Source organism: Lytechinus pictus, chromosome 3 (assembly GCF_037042905.1).
Source record: "Lytechinus pictus isolate F3 Inbred chromosome 3, Lp3.0, whole genome shotgun sequence".
Lineage (NCBI taxonomy): Eukaryota > Metazoa > Echinodermata > Echinoidea > Temnopleuroida > Toxopneustidae > Lytechinus > Lytechinus pictus.
The window spans coordinates 66,039,118-66,061,983 of record NC_087247.1 but is presented as its reverse complement, the minus strand read 5'-3'; the positions used below and the strand labels follow the sequence as shown (position 1 = coordinate 66,061,983).

General features: G+C 34.6%; 1 protein-coding gene across 2 annotated transcripts in view; it reads left to right on the top strand.

Annotated features, from left to right (window-relative positions):
• Positions 1–15: 15 nt before the first annotated feature.
• LOC129255400 (mucin-2-like) overlaps positions 16–22,866 on the top strand; it is a 32,535-nt gene continuing 9,684 nt past the window's right edge. The window contains exons 1-4 of one of the 2 annotated variants that reach the window (XM_064097604.1): positions 16–141; positions 9,761–10,971; positions 13,277–13,381; positions 15,088–15,256. In XM_064097604.1, the coding sequence (XP_063953674.1) occupies positions 60–141; positions 9,761–10,971; positions 13,277–13,381; positions 15,088–15,256 (1,567 nt within the window). In that variant the 5' untranslated portion in view covers positions 16–59. Of the gene's footprint in view, positions 237–9,760; positions 10,972–13,276; positions 13,382–15,087; positions 15,257–22,866 lie in introns of both variants that reach the window. The other variant, XM_064097605.1, reaches the window with a different exon arrangement.

Here is a 22,866-nt window from a genome sequence, read left to right as displayed (position 1 = left end):
CCCCCGGTACCTCGCATACGTATACTGCGTGTGACTTTGGATAACCGTCTCTAGCTCTCATGCACTGCGCTGCCAGATGCTGCTGCTGCATTATATTCATCAAGAGATCGTATACGAGATGCGCACTTCTAAGACTAAGGAGTAAGGTATACAAATACTATCTCAATCAGGTTATCAAACAATTACAGAGTCAGTCATGGGTTTGTATCAAAGGATTACCGTTATCATTTTCTTAAGTAAGTATACATTCACTGGCATCTTTCTCTTATATTATTAGTAAGGTAACGTTTAGTTTTTAATGTTGAAACCCGAGAGTGAAATGATTGAGTATCCGAACTTACCGAAGATGCAAGCCCATGGCCATGCAAGTGTGATTGTCCATTCATTGAATGTTGATTTCGACTCTTGCTGCTGCAGCTTCAAAATTGATTGCAGCAATACAATAGGCTGAGATGCGTAATACTATAGTAACATAGTAACATAATACGTTATATAGATAGGGCAGACTGATTACATAGGTTCTCATCAGATGTGATGTATTGTTGAAGGGATGTGATTACCATACAAGGGCTCCTTATTGTTTGAGTCAATGTTAGATTAAGTTGTAAGTGTAACTTCAGTCTTCAGCTAAACTCACGTCACTAGTAGTAGGCTAGGGCTAGGCCTACTCTCTAGAGACTAGACTCTAGTATTTTTTCTTAGGTCTAAGACTAAGAGTTACAATAAAATCTGTAGAACCCTATTCTAAAATTTATTTTATCATTTTGTAGTTCTATCTTTTGTTTATAAAATAGCATCTTTCACTGAGCATATATATATTATGTTACTCAGGAAAAGCCATCATTTCTGGGGATTTATCTACCGGTAATTCAGTCAGACATTTTACTATCGTCTCCATTTGAGTGCTGCCAATGGCAATGTAGCTGTATAATGGGGGGACCTAAAGCTACGCACTTTGTTTTCAAACAATAAAAACTATCCCAATTTTAATATTTCAACAAATTATCTTTCACTAATTTGTGGCAAACATTCTAAAGATCATTAACAAAGAAGAAAATATCGCAAAACTCATTATACGAAAATCCCGCCGTGTTTTCCGAACACCTCTTGATTTCTCCGCCCGATGTAGAAGGGGTCCTAAAGCTACGCACCCGATTTATCATGCAAAAAAAATAGTATTTCCTGTGCCTCAATTTCTAAAATATTTTCAAATCATTATAGGATAAAATGAAATTAAAGCGAATATAACTTCAAAATTCCAAACAGTTGTTGGTTTTCTCTGCATTTAGAGATTTACTGCCCCCTCTGTAGAAAAAATTGAATAGGAATCGTTTGTCACTCTGAAGTCACAGTTCCACACACAGAAGGCGCATTTGCCATAAAAACTGCATGCGCGATGAGTGGTGCGTAGCTTTAGGACCCGCGCAGCTTTGGGACCCCCTACCATACATGTAGTGTAGTTCAGTGTGAGTTAGATCTAGATATAGGTGTAAACTAAACATAAAGCTGAAAATTGTACATTGTAGATCTCAACCTTACTTGATATCTGTGGGCAAGATAAAGGTATTCTCTCATCTTTTTTATGTTAACTTGGAAACTGATATAAATACAATTAGGGGAGGAGCTATTGTTATTCAAATGATTTTCTCCTTGGTCATCGATCCCTGCAAGAACATGTTTTACAACAGGAGACATAAAAATGAACTTTCAGAGACATATTTGCAGAATTTTCAGCAACATTATGATCTCGTTCTAGATGATGAATCTATTTAAAGATGCCATTCTAGGGAGAATCATCATTGGCATTTTTAGCACAGTAGCGCACAAGCAAATTTTTATTAAGCGTTGGGGAAGCAAAGGAAATAACATACGCCTCATGTTTTTTTTTTTTTTTTTACAGAAGACACTTTATTGGTTGATATAAAATCGGATAATGATAAGTTGACAGATGGAGAATGGGCATTTCCAGAAATTTGAGATAAGATAAAGATCAATGAAAACAGACAATTTTCAAAATACAACCCCTGAAATTGCAGTTTAGCGAAAACATTTTCATGGCTATGATTACTAGTCCTGTTGACTTGGAGCTTAAAACTTGTTTATACTTATTGAGATTACTGAATTAACATGAAATATACACTGATTTAGATTATATTCTGATTTTGGTTCAACTTACTATCAGTTTGATTCTTTACTCCAGGGCCTAAGAGCGTTGTAGATCTATTGTATATAGATCTACATGCTGAAAACTCGAGTGAATTTGCCTTTTCTGACTCTTGGACAAGGATTTAATTACTACATTCATGAAGTAAAATCTAACACTGGCTATCCAAAACTTTATCCTACAAAAAATGAAGTGTCATGGTTTTGGAAATCTTATGTTGAAGAGCAGAAAAACAGGCTTAAAATATATTGGGATTTTAAAACCTCAATACTGTAGCGTAGTGTAAGAATGATTTTTTGTTGTTTATTTGAGGTCAAAAGCTCGAGGGGAAAGTTCAGTTTGGATTAATGCCTCCTTTTTATATACCGGGTACATTTTGTTCATGTGTATTTTGTTTTAATTCTGTACCAAAAAGTTATTTTTTGTTTAATTTTCAAATGCCTTTTCTTTAATGTTTGCCAAAAGAGTACATTAAAAAAAGATTAAATAATGTGAATTATAATCCAGTAGTCATCCTAGCATTAAGCTACCCAAATTGTGTGACTGCTGCATCACTTTCTATTTAATGCATTTATTTGTGAAAACTTGAATTTAACCATTAATGAGATTAATCTCTAGGTAATGATTTATCTCTTGTCTTCTCAAAGGCACTAGACTAGACATGTTCATGAAGGTTAATACACATTATGAATAGTGATCACCACTTTTGAAATTTTCAATACTTTTACCTACTTTACAGCTTGTTTTTGAGATTGGATTTCCATGCAATTAATTTACTATATTCCTATATGATTTTACTGTTTTGGATCAATTTATAGACTTTACAGAATAAAACTTCAATTGTTGTTTCCTCAAAAGCGAATTTTTAAATGATTTATGAGTAGGGCCTGTACTGTAGTTGATATTTTCTTGTCAGAGTGGATTGGCCATTGAACTGACTAAAGTGACAACAGAATTGAGCTACACGCAAAAAATAAAAGAAATTGTTACAAATGTCATCTTGATATGAATTCTAAAAATCAAACCACAAATCCTAGCCTGAAGAATATACTCCATTGGTAACTTTTGTCCATTGACAAGTAATTTTAAAATGATATTGTCCACATGTAAACTTTGGGATTGTATAGCCCCTTTGTTAGGCAATTCAGGAAGTTATTGATCTGACAAATGACAAGTGGATATAGTGGATTTAGTAAGAAAGTCAATATTCGCCTATTGGCACACAATGACACTATTACAGATCACTTGCACTTTCACTGAGTACAGTGGTATCTCAATGTGATGCCCCTCTGATGTGTAAATATATGAACATTGAATGTATTTATCAAATTTTATTAATTTTATTAATACTTGCAAAATCACTATTTTTCCTTCAGGGCTTCACCCCTCGGGAAAATAGTATCATGCCAGTCCAACCTTAGATGAATAATTCCCACTATACTTATACTCAAAGCCTACTGAATTTGTTACAAGTATTTTCATGCTTTATTGAACTTCATGTCAATTTAATCTACATTCATTGAGTGATTGCAGTCATTGATTATGTTGATATGGGAATAGGATTAGGATTATCATTTGGTCATCATGTTCAAAGTTATTTGTCTTTACAGTCTTGTACATTGTGTGGATCTGCTTGTTTATTTTTCAATGAGCTTTGAGTCTGAGATAAAAGATGTTCATTATCCTTTAGTCAATTGAAAGCACAGGGAAGCCAGGGTTATCACATTGTGCATCCAAGAACATCGATTGACATTATTCAAGACCATGATAGATTTCTTGAAACACAATTGTATTGCTTTCTTTGCATTGGACCTATCCTGCATTTAATATAAACACTGTGAGAACATTCTCATTTCATTGGATACTTTTTTTCTTTGTAAGCTTGTTCACACTTTGACAAGTATATTGAAAGTGGGGGATTTTGTAGAGTGGCATGTTTACATGCTGTGGTATGGTAAGGAGGTCACATTGATTAAGGCAACCCAAGCTGGTTTATAATTTCTCTTCAATTTAAGGTCAGAGGGGATTACATTCTTAGAATTCCTTTGTGTCAAGCTCAAGAGAAACAACTTCTAATTGTAATTTTACATGCCTACATTCAATTTTTTGGAAAGAAATTAATTTGGTATTTAACTTTTTGTCAATGAAATTGTAATTTGATTCATTAAATTTCACTCGATAAAAATAACAATACAACTTTATGGAGAAATTAATTATTGGCAAGAAGGAATGAAAATACAAAGAAAATTAAGTGACAATACTGTAAAATTATGTACAAAACAGTATTTGAGTGTGGTCTGGTGGTAAATCTTATAAATCTGAGTAATTCCAGCCCAGTATATTAACCATCTAAAAATGCTAAAAAATGTGATTTCATGTACAAATCCAATGCAAACTGTATCATTTTTATTTTTACTTATTAAAAGTAATTGATTTCATGTTATTTATGACTGAAATAGTATCGCTTAAGATTTCCCTCGAAAAAACAATAAGAAACATGAAGTAAAAATTAAGAAATGCATAAGAAAATTTTAAAAACCTAATAAGATACCTAAGAAGAGAAATTGATATCACCATTTTTTCAATATAAATTTGATAAGTTCCTAAATTTGATAAGAATCCCACATTTAGTAGTAGTTTTTGAGCAATATTTAAGGATTTACAGCCAAATATGTACATTATTTAGCATTTATAATTGATTAATTAAAAGTGAATTTGCAGAATTTTGGTACAATTATCTATCCAATGTATAAGGAGATAACGTCATGAGTGACATGCCTGTCAATTTTCGGCACGATCATGTGATCAATGACCGTGATCTGGGGGGGGGGGGGAGCAAAAAAAGCCCAACTTTAGCCAAGTTGGGTTTTTTTTTCTTGAATTACCATCATAACTTTGAAAGTTTATGGATCCGATTCATAATACTGGGACATAAGAGTAATCAATTATCACAGAACATCCTATGCGAGTTTCAGGTGACATGACTAAGGTCAAAGATTATTAAAGGGGAGTGAACTGTGTGTGGTCTCTCATTGACTGTGTGTTATAAAAACATAGTCTTACTCTTAAAATATATATTTATAGATATCTACTAATACTACAGAGAATAAATTGACCTATAATTGTATAAAGAGAAACTAAAATGTTATGAGAGGAAAAAAAATTGTTTTGCTACTTGGTAACATAATTATTGTGGTATAAATTATGGAGTAGTTAATTAGCATGTTATCATTCAAGTGGGTCTACATTACGAGACTACACTTATTATGGGTCAGGAAACTGGCTAGGTATGAGAAGTGGAGGACTCGGGATGGCGCTATTGGTTCTTATCTGCTTTAAGGTCAATGAACTTTGGCCATGTTGGAGGTAAATATTTAATTGCTGTCATAACTTTCAAAGTTTATGGATATAGTTCATGAATTGTAGACATGGGTAAACAACAAGTATCACTGACAAGTCTTAGGTCACATGATCAAGGTCAAATGTCATTTAGGGTCAATTAACGTAGTATTGTATCATTATATGAATGGTGTTTTTTGTGAATAATTATTTTATTTAAAGTCAGCACTGCTACTATATTGAATCGCGTAATGCAGGTGAGACTGCCAGAGGCGTTTCACTTGTTAAAGGGCAAGTCCACCCCAGCAAAAATTTGATTTGAATAAAAAGAGACAAATCAATCTAGAATAATGGTGAAAATTTCATCAAAAACGGATGTAAAATAAGAAAGTTATGACATTTTAAAGTTTCGTTTATTTTTCACAAAACAGTGATATGCACAACTCAGTGACATGCAAATGAGACAGTCGATGATGTCTCTCACTCACTATTTCTTTTGGTTTTATTTGTTTGAATTATACAATATTTCATTTTTTACAGATCTGACAATAAGGATCAACTTGACTGAACCATATAATATCAAACGATGCTAATCCCACATGTTCAGGGAGGAATGAATAATTGTTTCACTTGACAATGAGGAGAAAAGTCGAATATTTCATATTTCACATAATAAAATACAAAAGAAATAGTGAGTGGATGACGTCATCAGTCTCCTCATTTGCATACCGACCAGGATGTGCATATAACTATTTTGTGAAATTAAGCGAAAATTTGAAATGTCATAACTTTCTTATTTTACATCCAATTTTGATGAAATTTTCAGTGTTATGTTTGCTTGATTTTTCTCTTTTTATTCAAGTCAACTTTTTGCTGGGGTGGACTTGTACTTTAAGTTTTTGCCTACTGTCACAAAGAAAACTGCAAATGTGGGTGCCAATTAAATAATTATCTTTTTTTATTATTTACTGTGGAGCTTCTATGCCATCAAATATTAGAATTTGAATTTTTTATACTAGGTCATAAAAATAAAGAAAAAGAATATTGTTTAACATCATTAGTTCTTGCATTGCATACTGCCTAATGATAATGCTACTGATGATTAATAATAATAATAATAGGCATTTATATTATATAGCGCCATCTATCTAGAAATATTCTATTCCTAGGCACGTTGTTATTATTATTACCCCAGCTTTAACTCAAGCTTCTTTTCAGCGCCAATGCATTCACAGAATTTATTCTGCCGGATACTCATTCACCTTACCTGGGTTGAGTGCAGCACAATGTGTAAAATATTTTGCTGAAAGAAATTATGCCATGGTTGGGATTCAAACCCACGACCCTTTGTTTCAAAGTCAAAAGACTAATCCACTGGGCCACAACGCTCCACACGATTTATGTGTGACCCAGTGGATTAGTCTTCTGACTTTGAAACAGAGGGTCGTGGGTTCGAACCCCAGCCATGGTGTAATTTTCTTCAGCAAGAAATTCATCCACATTGTGCTGCACTCAACCCAGGTGAGGTGAAAGGGTTCCTGGCAGGAATTTATTCCTTGAAATGCGTGTGCGCTGTAATCTTTATAGTAATTATGGCTGCCAAGCTACAGCTTGTGTAATAATATCCAAGTCATTTGGAAGCGCATAGAGACATTATTCATAATGTGATATGCCCTATACAAGAACTGTATATTTTTATTATTATTATTATTATTGGTGTGATCATTTATGATTATGATGATGGTGACGATGATAATGAATGATAACAACAACAACAATAATAATGATGATAATAACTAATATCTATTTGATAATGATGATAATAGGCCTATATTGCATTGTAATAGCTCATACATGTATAGCTGCATTGATGCTCTTAACAAACACATGAGGTATGATTTTGATTTAAATTGTCTAGTGATGTTGTTTTCCTTACGGTATATTTCAAGTGGTATTATATTAACAGCTTCTTTGTGATGATGGAATAAACTCTCTCATACACAATACCGGACTGAACTTGAAACTTAAAAAAAAAAGACTCTCTAGGGTCTACTGCATAGCAATGTTCCATTTGAGTATTTACCTGTTTACCTACTGTGCATTCCAGAGCTTCCTATTTTTAAGACTTACTCTAGATTGACCTCAGCCTTAAGGTCATTATAGCTTGACCTTTCAGGTCATACCCCACCCTTTTGTTGACCCTTACTCCATCTGCCCTGATTTATTAACCATACCTTCCTTCTAGTAGAAGCATTTCCATTCCAAGTACATAGTCTTGGTCATGTTCCTCTCCAGCAGTGTATCACCTGTTATCATTGTTCTTTTCTCTCCAACCACCACTGAAGCAATTAATTTTCAATTTTGCTAGTGGTTGGAGTACATGTGCAGGGATGTGAGAGATCAGATTTTTATCTGATTTCAGATTTTTTTGTTTTGATTTTCAGCTGAATTTCACCTTATATTTGGCTTTCCTCTGTACAAAAAGTATGGGAGCTCTTTCTATTAGCTTTTTTCAGATCTTTTTATTTGTGACCACTCACACCCCTGAGTATGTGTATGAAGAATATTTTTATTGGTTTGTGCTTTGCTTTGAAATGTAGTTGGAATAAAAGTTAAAATACTTTTTGCAGGACAATCATCTCTAGTTCATGCAATATTGAAGAAATTTTAAACGATATTATTTTCTTGGTATTTATAATAATGATATTTGTTTCAAACCACATCGTATAATGATTAGTAGGCCTACTACATGTTTAGGTCTTCTAGAAGGAGAACGAAATGGTGACAAAATTGAAGAAAAAAAGGGTTTTGCATTGTTTCGGGGACAGGTGTGTTGGATGAATCAAATCTGGTCGAGCATACACATGTAGGCCCTGCCTGATATGCATTTTATCTTGAAGCCCATTCTCCAGTGCATATAAATTAAATATACAGATTAAATGTAATAAACACTCAATAATAGTAATGATAATAGTGATATTTTATTTTAGCGCGCACACTGTCCAGAGACGCTCATGGCGCTAACAGTTCCTTTAGATAACAAATATTATATACACGTACATTACAAACAGCTACTTAGATATAAATAGAAATCTTGAGTCACTACAAGTATCATCCTGGAAATTCCCAGCTACATCCTGGTGGGGCCTGGTGCCCTTGTGCTTGCTGCCCCGTTCACCGACAATTTAAGGGGCAAGCCCGGTCAGCTCAGTACTCACAGGAGCTCTAGCAAATAAGGGCACCAGCCCCCACAGGAAGCAAGTCAGACCAGCGTGTGATGACACAGAGTGTACCTTAAATGCATACAAAACAAATATTATTTCTTAAAAAATGTACATAATTATACAGTGTATATAGATTTAGTTGTGAAGGTATTAAAGGTTGAACATATAGGTCTTAAGGTGTACTTTAAATGTTTCATGTACTTTAATGGAGCGAAGTGACTGAGGAAGTTGATTCCACAACTTGTCCGCAGCATGTGAGAAGGACCTATCCCCCAATACAATTTTCCTCTTTATTTTCCATGGAAGATGGTAACCCGGGGGGGGGGGGGGGGGGGGGGGGCACTCGACCAAAAAATTGGTAGGTGTGTGCCGCGGGCGAGACAAAAACCGGGGGCCTTGGAGCGGACTTATTGTAAAAAGGAGGGTCCTCGGAACGGGCTTCGGAACTACAATTGCTTGTGAAAACGGGGATCCTTGGAACGGGTCGGTTGCGTGTGCATCCCTATGGAACGGGCATACGTCACGGCTGTTTCACTCCCATAGGCCCGGGCGCGGGGTGCGCTCGCGCAGAGGCGATGGTCGGACAGCGCTCAGCGGCCGTTTTTCACCAAAATTGCAGCCCATTGTGGCGGATCAATGCGACCGGAACGGCGTAACGATAAATATGCGAAGCTTTGGAGCGTATTTCTTTCTTCTTTTCTCTCGATAAGAAGAAAATGCTATGCTTCGGAGCGGCTTTCTTAGTTCTTTTTCTTAATAAGATGAAAATGCTATGCCCTGGAACGGAATTTTGAGTGTAAAAATGGAGGTACCCTCCGCGGCACATACCCACTATGCATTATATACTGAGTGCCCCCCCCCCCCCCCCCCCCGGGATGTCCGACCATCGCCTCTGCGCGAGCGCACCCCGCGCCCGGGCCTATGGGAGTGAAACAGCCGTGACGTATGCACTAGAACATTATTTTCACTTTTAGTTCACATGCAGGTTGTCTGTTTTAATAAATTTCTGTTTTGCATTCTTTTGATTAAACAGTTGGTTGTTTAGTTGGATTATCAGTTGGATTAAGAGCTGGATGTAGAGGTGATGATTTGTGCTCAACACAAAGGAGTGTGACAGCATCAAGTAGATCAGTTGCACCAATTACTGACATTGAATATGACACTGTTACAGAAGTGGATACAACATTCGAAGTCGTAACTCAAGTGAGTAGCGATTACATTTCTTTTCTAAATGTAACTCAAACACTTTCACCTACAAGCAAAGGTGAAACTGTTGCCACAGCACAGAATGTAACACAGACTGTAGTTTCTGCATCCAGCAAAGCTAGCCAAGCGGCTGATGCGGTAACAGCAGTTTATACAGAAGTTGAGACAGGAACCTCTCCTTTAGATGGAGATGGAAAAGAAGAGTTGACCACTCCATCAGAATTAACAACAGATGGGTTACCTGTATCAACAGTCAGTCCTTCTCCAGCTTCTGATAATTTAGTCGATAAAGGAACGACCGATATTGACATCACAACTGTGATGATGGAAGAAATGACCAGTGATTCAGAAAGACCAGAACATATTATAGTTTCAACACCATCAGAAGATTCAATCTCTCCATTAGCAACAACTCCAGGATTCCTTACCACTGTGGATCAAATCAGTTCAGCACCAACATCGACCCCGAAGAGAGCAACCACAGCATTACTGCAAACACCACAACTGCCTACAACTCCAGAAGATCTAACCACCAGCATCCTCCACACATCATTACCATATACAACAGAGAAGATAACAGCAATTCTGCACACTTCACTACCACCCACATCTCCAGATGGTCCAACCACATCTGCTCCAGAAAGAGGAACCAAAGCAAATCTGCAAACATCAATACCACTCACAACATCGGAGAGTTCAACAATGGTACTGCTGCAAACATCATTACCTCCTACAACACCAGAGAGTATAACCACAGCATTACCACACAATTTTCAAACATCAGCTCCTGACAGTTCAACAGCAGCCCCACTCCAGACAACAATACAACCTCCAACATCAGAGAGTATAACCACAGCATTACCACACACTGTACCACCAACAACTCCTGAAGGTTCTACAGCAGCCCCACTCCAGACATCGATTCAACCTGGGAGTACAACAGTACAAACAACTTTACCACCTACAACTCCAGAACAATCAAGCACAGCCAGTCTAGGTTCAACTGGAAGCCTGTCTACTTCACGTGGTACTCAAACAGTAAGTCACTACATTGTTTCCTGCATTATTTCAGCCATGCACAATATGTGTTTGAAAGAAAAATTAAAAGTACAGTGTATTTGTGACTTTTGGTCATTCATCCAACTGTAATCATCAATAAACTCAAGTTATTTTTAATTCAGTTAAAAATCAATAAAGACAAATAATGAGTCAATGAATCTATTTACTATGAAATTTGATGCAGCAATGTCATCCATTATGTGGTAGAATGAGACTGTACCAGCTTTATAGTGAGATGTTATAGTAAGAATGGCCCTTGACAGGAAAAGATTGTATTCTTCCTATTGCTATGTGACCAGAATTTAGATGCTTGAATGATTGTAAATTATTGAAAATGCTTTGATATCTACTTTTACAATGATCTTTTCTAAAACCTCTTTGTTTAGATGTTTTTAATGAGAAATAATTGGGCCTACATTGTCCATGATAACGTTGATATTTTTTTGGTAGTTAGACTTTAAAGTTTGCTTAATCTTTAGATTTTTTTTTTTGTGAACATGTATATATATATATTATATCTTTCTACATCTGCGTTTAAGGGGAATTTCTTTGTCTTTTTTTTTTTGTTTTGAATAATATTTTATTTTCTTCCTCTTTCAAATCAATAAGTTTACAATCACAATTCATATAAATAAAGATTCTTTGCATGTATACAATCAATAAACAATCAAACAAATAAATATATCAATATCAATGAGATTACAAATATTTTTCAAATGATTACAAATGAAATTAAACTGCCAAATTTCTCTTCTATAACAATGTGAAAGCAGAGCGAAAAAACCCATATCAATCGACAAAATTCCAAATATCGCAAAACAAGTTATTCACAAACTAAGTATCTCATATTAAAAAAAAAATACAATAAGAGCATATAAATTCATATCAAAATTATCTCAAATCAATATAACTGTACAATTTCTTCAAAACGTAAAGTTTTAACCCGAAAATATATATATATATATTTTTTTTAATATGAAAACTCTTATAATTTTTTCCCCCAAAAAAGTCTTTTTTCAATGTTCGCAATGCGCCTTTACGCCCTCTACCTTCGACTTATGTGTATTATGATGGAATAAACCCATTCATTTACTTCGCCCTTTCGTAGGATGTATGCATATATATATATATATAATAGTCTGCTTCAGCATATAGAATAAAATAATCATAAATGGTTTTGTAAATGCCTTAGAAATAAAATTGTAGATTTAAAAGGAACATAGCTCTAAAAAATGGAAGGTAAAGTCACACTCTTCGTCAGTGCCCATGATGTGACAAAAGAGAGAATTCCGTTTCTGAAACAGTCGTGAAAAACATGTCTGTTCATGGCCATATGGATTCTGAAACTCACCTTTCAAAGTAAATGCGAAATATATATATATATGAAGAGTTAAGTTGCAAAAGGGGTTAGATCCACTTTGGACTATTCCGAGAAAAACCATGTTTTTTATTCTCACTTATTGCAATATTCTTATGAGAAACTAAATTGTCATGATGTACTACCCTATCATGTGAACATAAAATTGGGTATAAAAGAAATCTAGCTGTCTTCAATTTTTTTCTATATATTCTTTTAAAAATTATCATTGTGGACCTAACCCCTTTTGAAAGTAAACTGAAATGAATCCAATCTATTTTGATCAAAAAAGTAATTTTTCTTTGCCACTTTTATTTACACAATGTACGTTTTCATGTGAATTTGAAATTTTCTTTCTTTTCATCAGAGTGACTAAAAATTTTGAGGTTTTGAGACAGAATACAATAAAATTTATGAACAATGGACCTAACCCCTTTTGACAAATGAGCTGTTCAGAAGAGTTTGTTTGCAAAAGGGGTTAGGTCCATTCCAAGAAAATCATTTTTTAAATTCTCCTATATTGCAATATTCCTATGCGAAACTAAATTTTCATGATACCCTACCATGAGAACATAAAATTGGGTATAAAAGAAATCTACCTGTCTTCATATTTTTTTTAATATTCTTTTCCAAAAAAATTATGTGTGAACCTAACCCCTTTTGCAACTAAACTGAAATGGACCTAACCCCTTTTGAAAAATAAGTGATTTTTCTTTGCCATTTGAGATCACTTTTTAATGGGAATTTCAACTTTTCTTTGGTATCATCTTATAGAGCTACTAAAAATCTATACATTGAGACAAAAAATTGATGAAAAATGGACCTAACCCCTTTTGCAAGTGAGCTCTTCATATGTATATATATATATATATATCTATATTTACATATATATTAGTTAGGCTTCTTTTTTTTTGCTTATTTTTTCAGATGGATGCTGACCATGGAGACTCTCACCTTAATCAAATATCAGTCAGTGATCTCTCATCAAATGAAATTGAGAATATTGTTACACTTCAATTTACACAAATCACGGTAAGTACAAATGATAGTAATATGTCTTTTTCTCCACAAAAATGCTAAGATTATTATAGTCTACCTTTGGCTTTAACCCTAGAAGGACTGGGCTATTTGAGACGTATCGAGGACTGGGGGGGACTGGCCCCCCCTTCTGATCTCGGCCGCCATTCGCGCGATCGCGACAAATTTGGCACGCACATTCTTTACCATATAAACTACAAGCTAGTATAAAAAAAAATTATGAAAATTGCTATTTTTTTATTATTATGAATAAAATATGCAAATTTATTCATTAAAAACACTATTTGCATATTTAACACCCTATTTCAATTCAAATTTTCTTCTTTTTTTTGCAGATGTCATCTTTTTTATCTAATTTAAAGGTTTCCACAAAGAAAAATTATGTATTTCTTTGTTTTTAGAATTTCTTATGTATTTGTTTGTTTTTTCATCTTTTGTTTTTCATTGTTTTTTTCAATGGAAATTATTACAGACCATTTAACAACTAAATTAAACCCTAAATTAATTCAGCAGACCAATTAGAATGGAAATAATCACCCTTTTATGAATTTCATCTCCCATAGGCTTTGTACACAAAGAATAAAAATGAGCCATTTTCGGCATGACATTGCATCGTAAAAAGTCACGTGACGTCGCGGTGGTATGCCCGTATGTCGCGAATTTGGTCTCAAAAGTTGCGCGACACCTCAAAGAAGAAAGTCATAAAATTTTGCGGCACTATCTCTTTGTGTTTCGGAAATATCGCGCAAAGCGTCGAGGGGGGGCCATCATGGCCCCCTAGTCCTTTCAGGGTTAATACATTTCGACCTGAAATAAGTCGAACATTCCCCAAACTTGATGATATTCACAAGACTCCTTCCTATTATTGCATCTACTTTTATTTTCTTTAATACATCAAGCAAGTCAATATCAGTTTCAGCTTATTCAAGCTATTCTTCATCTATCAATAAACTTTTATTTTATAAATTGATTTTTGCATTGATGATACAAGACCTGAAATAACGACTTCAAATTTTCCCTTATTGATTGTATTTTTGCATGTCTTGTACGGAATGAGCACCTTGTGGCATACCGAGGTGACTCTTGTGGGTGGAATTCTGAGGAATGAATCCCTGTCGAGAAAGAATTACTGAAAGGTTAAAGTTGATAGCTTTCACATATTATTTGTCTCATGCTGGCAGTTTAAAAATAACTGTGGAGTAAGAAGTTAAATCTTATACTTGGAAAGAACATGGTAGAAATATTCACTTGGTTCTAAAAATATTGTGTGTTCAAAAGAAAAGAAAATCAACTAGCATGAAAAAATTAACTGTCATTTGTTTCTTTGTGTACATCTTTTAACACCATTTCTCATTTTTCGATTCAATTATTGATGCTTTGTTCTTTTCTAGTGCATAACACATACCAAGGAAATGTGTCTCTATGTTCATACATTTTTTTTATGAAGAAAGGAAAATTATACAAATAGTCAATTCATGATAGAGGACAAGTATGATTTACTTTACTATTCCACTTTCTTGGAAGAACTTGACAATGTTAATATCTAGTGAAGATGTCAACTGTTTTGCTTTGCAAAACTTGATAGTTTGTATGTCATGTATACAATTATACATGTATGTCTGGTCATATACATGTTTAATACTGGTCTGTTCAAATTGAAGGCAACGTTTTCATTTTCTAAATTATGCATTCATTTTTAGGTGGAGTCATGGTATGAACACTATGATCTGTTATTCAGAGGATATATGACCAGTATGCTGGATTCAGTAAAATCAAGCAGTGACATTTTTTATATCAGTCCAACTCCTTTAAATCAGGATGATATCCTTTATGTCTCATTTATAGCACGATCTTCATCAGAACGGAAACGTGAGTATTCATTTATTTTGATAGTGTGTAGGTAAATCCAGTCTGACAAATTTGCAGATTATCTAAAGAAATAGATCTAAAATCAAAACGTTACAAGTATTTCTGAATATATGTTTTGTGTTGTACATTTGTTTGTGTGCTTTAAAACAAGACTAATTTGACCAAGAGCATTATCAATCTGATATTAAAATAGCATTTCTTTCACTCGCCTTTGACAAGAAAAGTTTATTTGAAGTTGAACTACAATCTTAGAAGGAGATAGACCTGCTTCCATAATCTGTTTGTGAGCCTTTATTTGATGTTTATCAGTGTTTGGGGTTAAATTCTTTGACACAATACACTCATTATGAGTAAGTAATGCCACAGGCCATGGTGAGTGGCATGTGTTCATGGAGGTACTATTAGAAAGTCAAGGTTAATATGAGTTTTCCAGATGATGATGACTGTTTGGTTATCTTGTTTAGTTATGATGGCCACAATGTTCAACGAAAATCCTTATTGAATAATGCAGAAAGTTATTGTCACAATGATAGTAAATGGCCCTATAGGCCTACTTAATTTGCAAATAAAACTCTGATTGTAGTCATGATGTTGTCTTTGTAATTTTCAGCCTGTTATTTCAGATCATCTTCAGGTACCATCTTCAGTTCCTGCAGATGATCAGAAATTAAATGTCTCATGACTCTAATCTGTGATTTATTTGTTAATTTGTGATAGTGAAATAATGGCATTGCAAGGTGAAATGACTTATAGAGACAATCAGAAGCACACCCACAAACAGAATTTTAGGAATTCTTTACGATGAAAAAAAAAACATATATATAGACACTGTGTGTTAGTCAGGGGCTAACCATGACCACTGAACCACAAAACGGGTTTGGTCTGGGATTGCCATAATATAAACCTTTGTTAAATTAGATGCTATTGCCATTAGTCATGTGGGTTTGTTATAGAGGGTGGATCCCTTAGTAGATCTGATGGAGATAGAATTACCAGACTACTGACAAGAAAGTTTCTTTGAAGCGAGCAGAGATGTATTGCAACATCACTCGGAAACAAATCATTTTCATAGAAGTTCTCTCAGTAATCATTGCCTAAAGTAGCTTTTTGAAATCTTAAACCTGAATAATCTGTTGTCAGTTATGAAGCAATAATTGTTCTGTAGACATGCACAAATCAGCACAATATATCATTATACTCAAATGTAGAAAAGGGGAAATTCCACTCTGATGTAAAGTTTTTTTTTTTAAATCAATTCAATTATTAAAAGTTTGAAAATAAAGTAAGACAACATGAAAGGCATAGATTATTTCAAAGTCAGATAATCTGCAATACCTGTCTGAAGTATTTGGAAAATGTTTCAATGTGAATGATTTTGGCCAGTGCATTTTGTAGCCCCTTAATGGACTTATCTATAGATGTTGTAGAGTATGAAAAGCAAGTTTGTCCCGTTCTGTATTTTAGAAGAGGACTCATGAATGACAGAATGCCCCCCCAAAACTCTTTACTAAAAAAAAATAATTTATCTTTTCTGTTATGAAAGAAGTTTATTGATAATGAATTTGAATATTTTTTTAAATACAGAAATCAGTCATATTGACCTGGTACATGTACATGTATGGTTTATCTCTAAAAGAGAAATGTGCCAATTTATAAGAATTTAAACAGGTAGTCCACCTTGATTCATATTTTTTTAGACTAACTGAGAAAAAATGCCTTTATAGCACTTTTATTGGAATGACATTTCTATAAAAGGGGTGTTCAATCTCGATTTTCAAATTTAAACAGCAACAGGTTTAAAAACGTTATTACAAAACATGGGTAGTTATAATGAAAAAACAAAGAATGTGTTCGGTGTCCCGCATTCCTGAATACATGTAAAAGTAAACATCTTTCAGTTCGCGATTTGGAGGAAAATTTAAATGCTAAAAAAAGTGCCTTTGGAAACGTGATCAACTCAGAATTAAAAACTTTAGCATCACGAATGTGAAACTTAACACAATTGAGCTTAGACAACGTCTAACACCCTTTTCAGAGTGTCTCCCCTCACCCGGGACATCCCCCGAAAAATCGACAGTCTGGAGGATTGTCCCCCGTCTCCCGGTTTTATCCCCCGGGTTTTTCGAAGGAAGAGCGACCTTGGCTCATAATCCGAGATCGGGCACCTGTTTTAATCATAAGTGCGCATGCGCGAAATGTGGTGTCAAGAGAACTTCTTCCGCTCAGGTACTGTGCTAGTGCTCGACTAGCTGCAAGTAATTGCATTTCCCGCGTTATCATGTGCGGGCACGCCTTACGTAACCATGCCGATGACCTAGCCCACTCATCCCCCGGTGCCAATCTCCCGGACACCGGGGGGGGGGGGGGGGATGTATGGACGGTCGGTCGTAAAGAGATAAGATTTCTCTCCCCCTTCCCCCGGGTGACAGGGGACAGTCTGAACGGCCTATAAATTCGCTCTTGCAGTGGAAGTCTACACAAACATGTATGCCTGCAGAATTGACTTTTCTTGCAATGAGTCAAACTGTGCAGTAAGCTATGCTAAGTCCCTAATGAGAGCCTTGGGGGAAATTTATTGATGTAAATATCCAGCTTTATAGTTGACATTGTATGACACTGAATGGCATGGCTCTGATCCAGGCAAAAAAATAATTAACTTCGGGGCTACTTTTCACAACTTATACCCCTTTCATAAACCCAATTATGCGGCTAATAGCAGCATAATTTGGTTGTAAAATCGGAGGAGGACCAGAGTTATCCGCATTATTTTGATGCTGCAATTATCCGCATAACAGCGGCATCGGGACCAGATTTTGACTTTATGAACGCATTTCCAAATAATGTGGATAATTGCCATGGTGCGGTCACAAGGTCACCCTTTTCCAACACAACGCATCAGAGGGGGCGTGTGCAGTTGTCATGACGATTATCCGCCTTTTTCAGGACGGGCGCTCGTAAAAATAGTGTGGATTATTTTCGGAGTTTGTGAACGCAATTTTTATTGAATTATCCGCATTACTCTTAGGCGGCTAATTGGAGGATGGGTTTATGAAAGGGGTATTACTGACAAATCTGTGACACTTGATAAGCTTTAACATTGAGATGAATGGGGATTTCCGGGGCTCCTTTTTTAGTTTCCAAGGGCTCTTTTGGGCATTCTAGGGGCTAGCCCCCGTGCAATTTTATTCCTACCCTGATCGTGTATGTGTTCCGGCCAGGGTTGGGCTCAATTACAAAGTAATTGATCGATTACATAATTAATTACATATTTCAGAGTAATTGTTTTTGTAATTCGTTATTGATATTTTTTAAGGGAAAGTAATTGTAATTGAAAAATTGTAATTGACTTTAATAAATTACTGTCAATTACATTTAATTACATTACTTAATAATTTATTGTTTGATTTACTCTGGATTGCTTATTTCTCTTTACCCTTAGCTATATAGTGCTCTCTTGCATGAAACTGTATCCGTTCCCATGGTAGGGAGGAAAGAGGAGACACTTGCTGTAAAGAAGTGCACAAAGTAGGTGGTGCTACATACAAAATATAAATTGATCTGATTTTTATTTACACTATAGAAAGTTATTGAATTGTAATTGACAAAAGTAATTGGTAATTGTAATTGAAAAAAAAGTAATTTAATTGAAAAGTAATTGTAATTGAACATTTCTTCAATTACAATTGCAATTGTAATTGAAGAAAGTAATTGATCCCAACCCTGGACTGGTTTTGTAATTGTGTTTTCAATTATGATTCATGTTGCTGTTTAATTTGAAAATCAATTGAACACAACCTTCACAGATAACTCCCCGTCATCTGGTCCTGGCATGCTTCAGTGACGCAATGTATGCCCCTTTTCCACTTCCTTGGGAGCATTCCAAAAAGAGTTTCAAAACTCTATTGCTACTTGCTACGTTAACTACTTTAGCTTTTGCATCTTGAGTGAGACCCATTCAACACCTGGGTGGAGAGTGGAAAAGTGTGCTTAGACTGGAATTACAATCCTCTAAACTAGGAATTTAGCACTAAGCACCCATTTCAGAAGGAAATTGGGTTTGTATTTGACTGAGATTGCAAAATGTATGGAGAGGAAGTTTAACCTGACGATAAGTGGTTTTGATGAAAAGCAACCAAAAAAAAAATAGATATAAACATTGGTAATGATTAGATTAAAATCTATCAAAGAAGAAAGTTATGAATTTTCATACTTTTAAATTTTTGATGTCACTTGCAAGCAGCTTCTCCATTCGTCGGTTACAGTTTTTTCATATTTTCCTGTAGAAGGGGATATGATATGTAATTTTTCTGATGATATATCTACCCCACAAATGAAATCATAAGTTTTTTTATGAAATAGCATTTTGGGTAATTTATATCATGCGACATATGGAGGAGCTGCTCGTCTGGGACATCACAAAATCAAAAATCAAAGATTTAATTACTCTGTTATTCTTTAACAGAATTTCTTCAAACCTTCACCAATATATGTACATGTATTTCTCTATTTTTTTGCTGTTATAAGCTTACTTGTTATCAGCCTAGGGGGGGGGGGGACTTTCCTCTAAAGACAAATGCAATTACAGATGTAAATTCATGCAAAAAAGTGAAGAGTCAGTAAATGTCAAACATGTGAGACATAATGCCACCAAAATATAAACTTATTCAAAGTCTGATGGGTAATATTCTGGGATGATCTGTGATAACCAATATAAGGTTCAGATTCAGAATTGTATTGATCATATCTAAATGTAAGCCCTGAAAAATATACTTGTAAAGGCCTATTATGTTTGAATTCCCAAATGATATACATGATGTATGTGTGAAAGTTAGAAATGAAAATGTTGCATTATTTTCGAGAAACTCAGAACGGCTGATCATATGTACTACTACTAGGTAGAAATAGAGGTTATGGGCTACATCTGGGTTCACAGCCTGTTGTGGTTGTAATATGAGAGTCTGTGCTTTGTTCCAAATCCTCCTTGTGGCTCATTATGCACAGGCAGGTGTCCCTTTACCCATGCTAAAACCATTCTCCTTGCTAAAAATCAAGAGCTTGAAGCTCCTTGCTCTAACTGTTGAGTTATGTCTTCATGCTGACTTGACCCCCTAGTCTACGTCTCTTCACCGAATGTTGTGTAGCTCTCACTGCTCTGCTTTTCCACTATACATCAGCAATCCTTTTTCTTTCTAATGTTTATCTATCTATCTATCTTCATTTTTCTGTACATAAAGACTTACAAATATCCCCATAAATCAAATATTGAGCAATGAATTTGTTTCATTGCATTACAGATGAAAATGTGATACTGATATATGCAAAGCTAGTGAGGCCTTTGTATTCACTATATAAATGAGGAAATATGAAAGAAAAAATATTGGGTTGTAAAATGAAGAATTATTAAAGAGAAGAGCCATTATCATCTTTGATCTTTCCCTTGCAAAAAGGGAAGTAAAAAAGTAGCCTTTCAGTGTAAACATTTTGGAAGATTACTATATAAAGCACAAAAGTGGTACATATTAGTGAAATGCACTTTTGAATATCAAGGACAAGCATATTTTGATGTGGGCCATGTACAAGAAAATAAAGGAATTTGTTTTAAACATATTGATATGAGTTTTCCTTTATGAAAATTGAACATAAATACTAATTTTTTTACTGTAACACAATCAAATATTGGCAAACAATTCAACTCACAATAGGGGTATTTGACATCATATGGTTTAATAGAATTAATGATAAATTGTATGACACTTTTTTGAAGAATATGAAGTTTATTTATTAAGTATTAATTTATATGTGGTATCACAATATTGTTGTTTTTGGCTGTGTGTTTTTCTCCCCCAGCTTAATTTTCAAGTTCTTTGCTAACAGTATTGGTATAGTGTAATTTTCATCTGGATTTATGTGCATTTGGGTATATCATACAGAATATCAACATGTACATGTAGAATCCCCATGTCCGTCTCATTTCATGATATTTTCTTTGATTACTGGATGGCTTCATGTTTAATACCAAGTTCCAAGGTGTATACACCTGCATGCATTTATCCAAGCCAAGATAGTGGGATTGCAGCAATCAGGGAGTCATCACCAAACGCCTTGATATATCTGACTGGGTCAGGAGGTGTAGGAGAAAGTGCATTGAGGTTAAATTGAGTTGGTAGAATGGGAATTGACAGAGACCTTTACCCTATTAAAGATATTACAATTGATGGAGGCTGCTTTGGATTCAATGTTGGGGTGAATTGGACTGTACTATGCAATATCTGTTTGAAGAAGATGCTCTGAAGATTAATCTACAAAATAGTGATTGGTAGACCATCTTTAAAAGGAAGTTCAAGTTGATTTTGATAAAAGTAGGCAAATGGTGATAGTTGGCAAAAACAAAGAATATTGGTTGTAATCAGTACCTTCATATAGAATATTTTGCATGTGATGTAAAGTCCCTAAATTTTCTCAGGAAATTGAAGAAAAAAATAGTTTAAAAAACATTCGTGGAATCATCTCACACATTATGTAATACATGCATCTAAATCTGCACCTTGAAATAATTCAGTAGATTGATGGGGAATAATGAATGCTGTGTTAATTATTTATTATTAAGGGTAGACTTCCAGTAAAACAGTACCTGTGGATTGATTTTAAATCTATATATTCATTAGCCGATTGAACAATAACAGGTTTGAAAATGTTGAGAAATTATGTTATTCATTTTTTCTTCTGAATAAGCAAATAATTTAATTTTGATCGAACAAAGCAAATAGCAATTTCTAAATTTAATGCAGTTCAAGAAACATGGCTGAATACCAGAATGATAGCTTATTATTTTAAATTTTAAATTACAGATGGAGGTATCTTTATGATAATCAATGCATATACATGTATTTGTAAATTATTTCAAGTAAGGAACTAACATGTATTCTTCTAGCATTTAGAACTAACTTCATTTCTGTCAGATATCTTTGAACAAGAAGAGACTTGCACCTCTTCCAAACTCTAACAGCAATTAAATTTTAATTGCACAAGATGTGTAGCAGTTTTAAAAGGATACAGTATGTCAAATGGAATATTGTAATTAGTAGAGTAGAGTTGTAGGCAGGAGAGATACATCATTTGAACTATTTAACATCTGATGTCTTCTAAGGGATAATGAAGGAAAGAATAATATTTTTCCTTTTTGTATTCTGAGACATGTGACATCAATTATAACACAGACTCTGTGGGAGGTTGGATTAATTATTCTGTACGGTTGGTCTCATACAATAACAAATGGTTCTTGCACAGTGTGATAATTAGACAGTAGGATCAAGCTATGTGTAGCAGTTACAGTACACACAGAGCCTAAAGAATCTAAGCAATTGCTTAAAGGACAAGTCCACCCCAACAAAAAGTTGATTTGAATAAAAAGAGAAAAATCCAACAAGCACCACACTGAAAATTTCATCAAAATCGGATGTAAAATAAGAAAGTTATGACATTTTTAAGTTTAGCTTAATTTCACAAAACGGTTATATGCACATCCTGGTTGGTATGCAAATGAGGGGACTGATGACATCACCCACTCACTATTTCTTTTGTATTTTATTACATGAAATATGAAATATTCT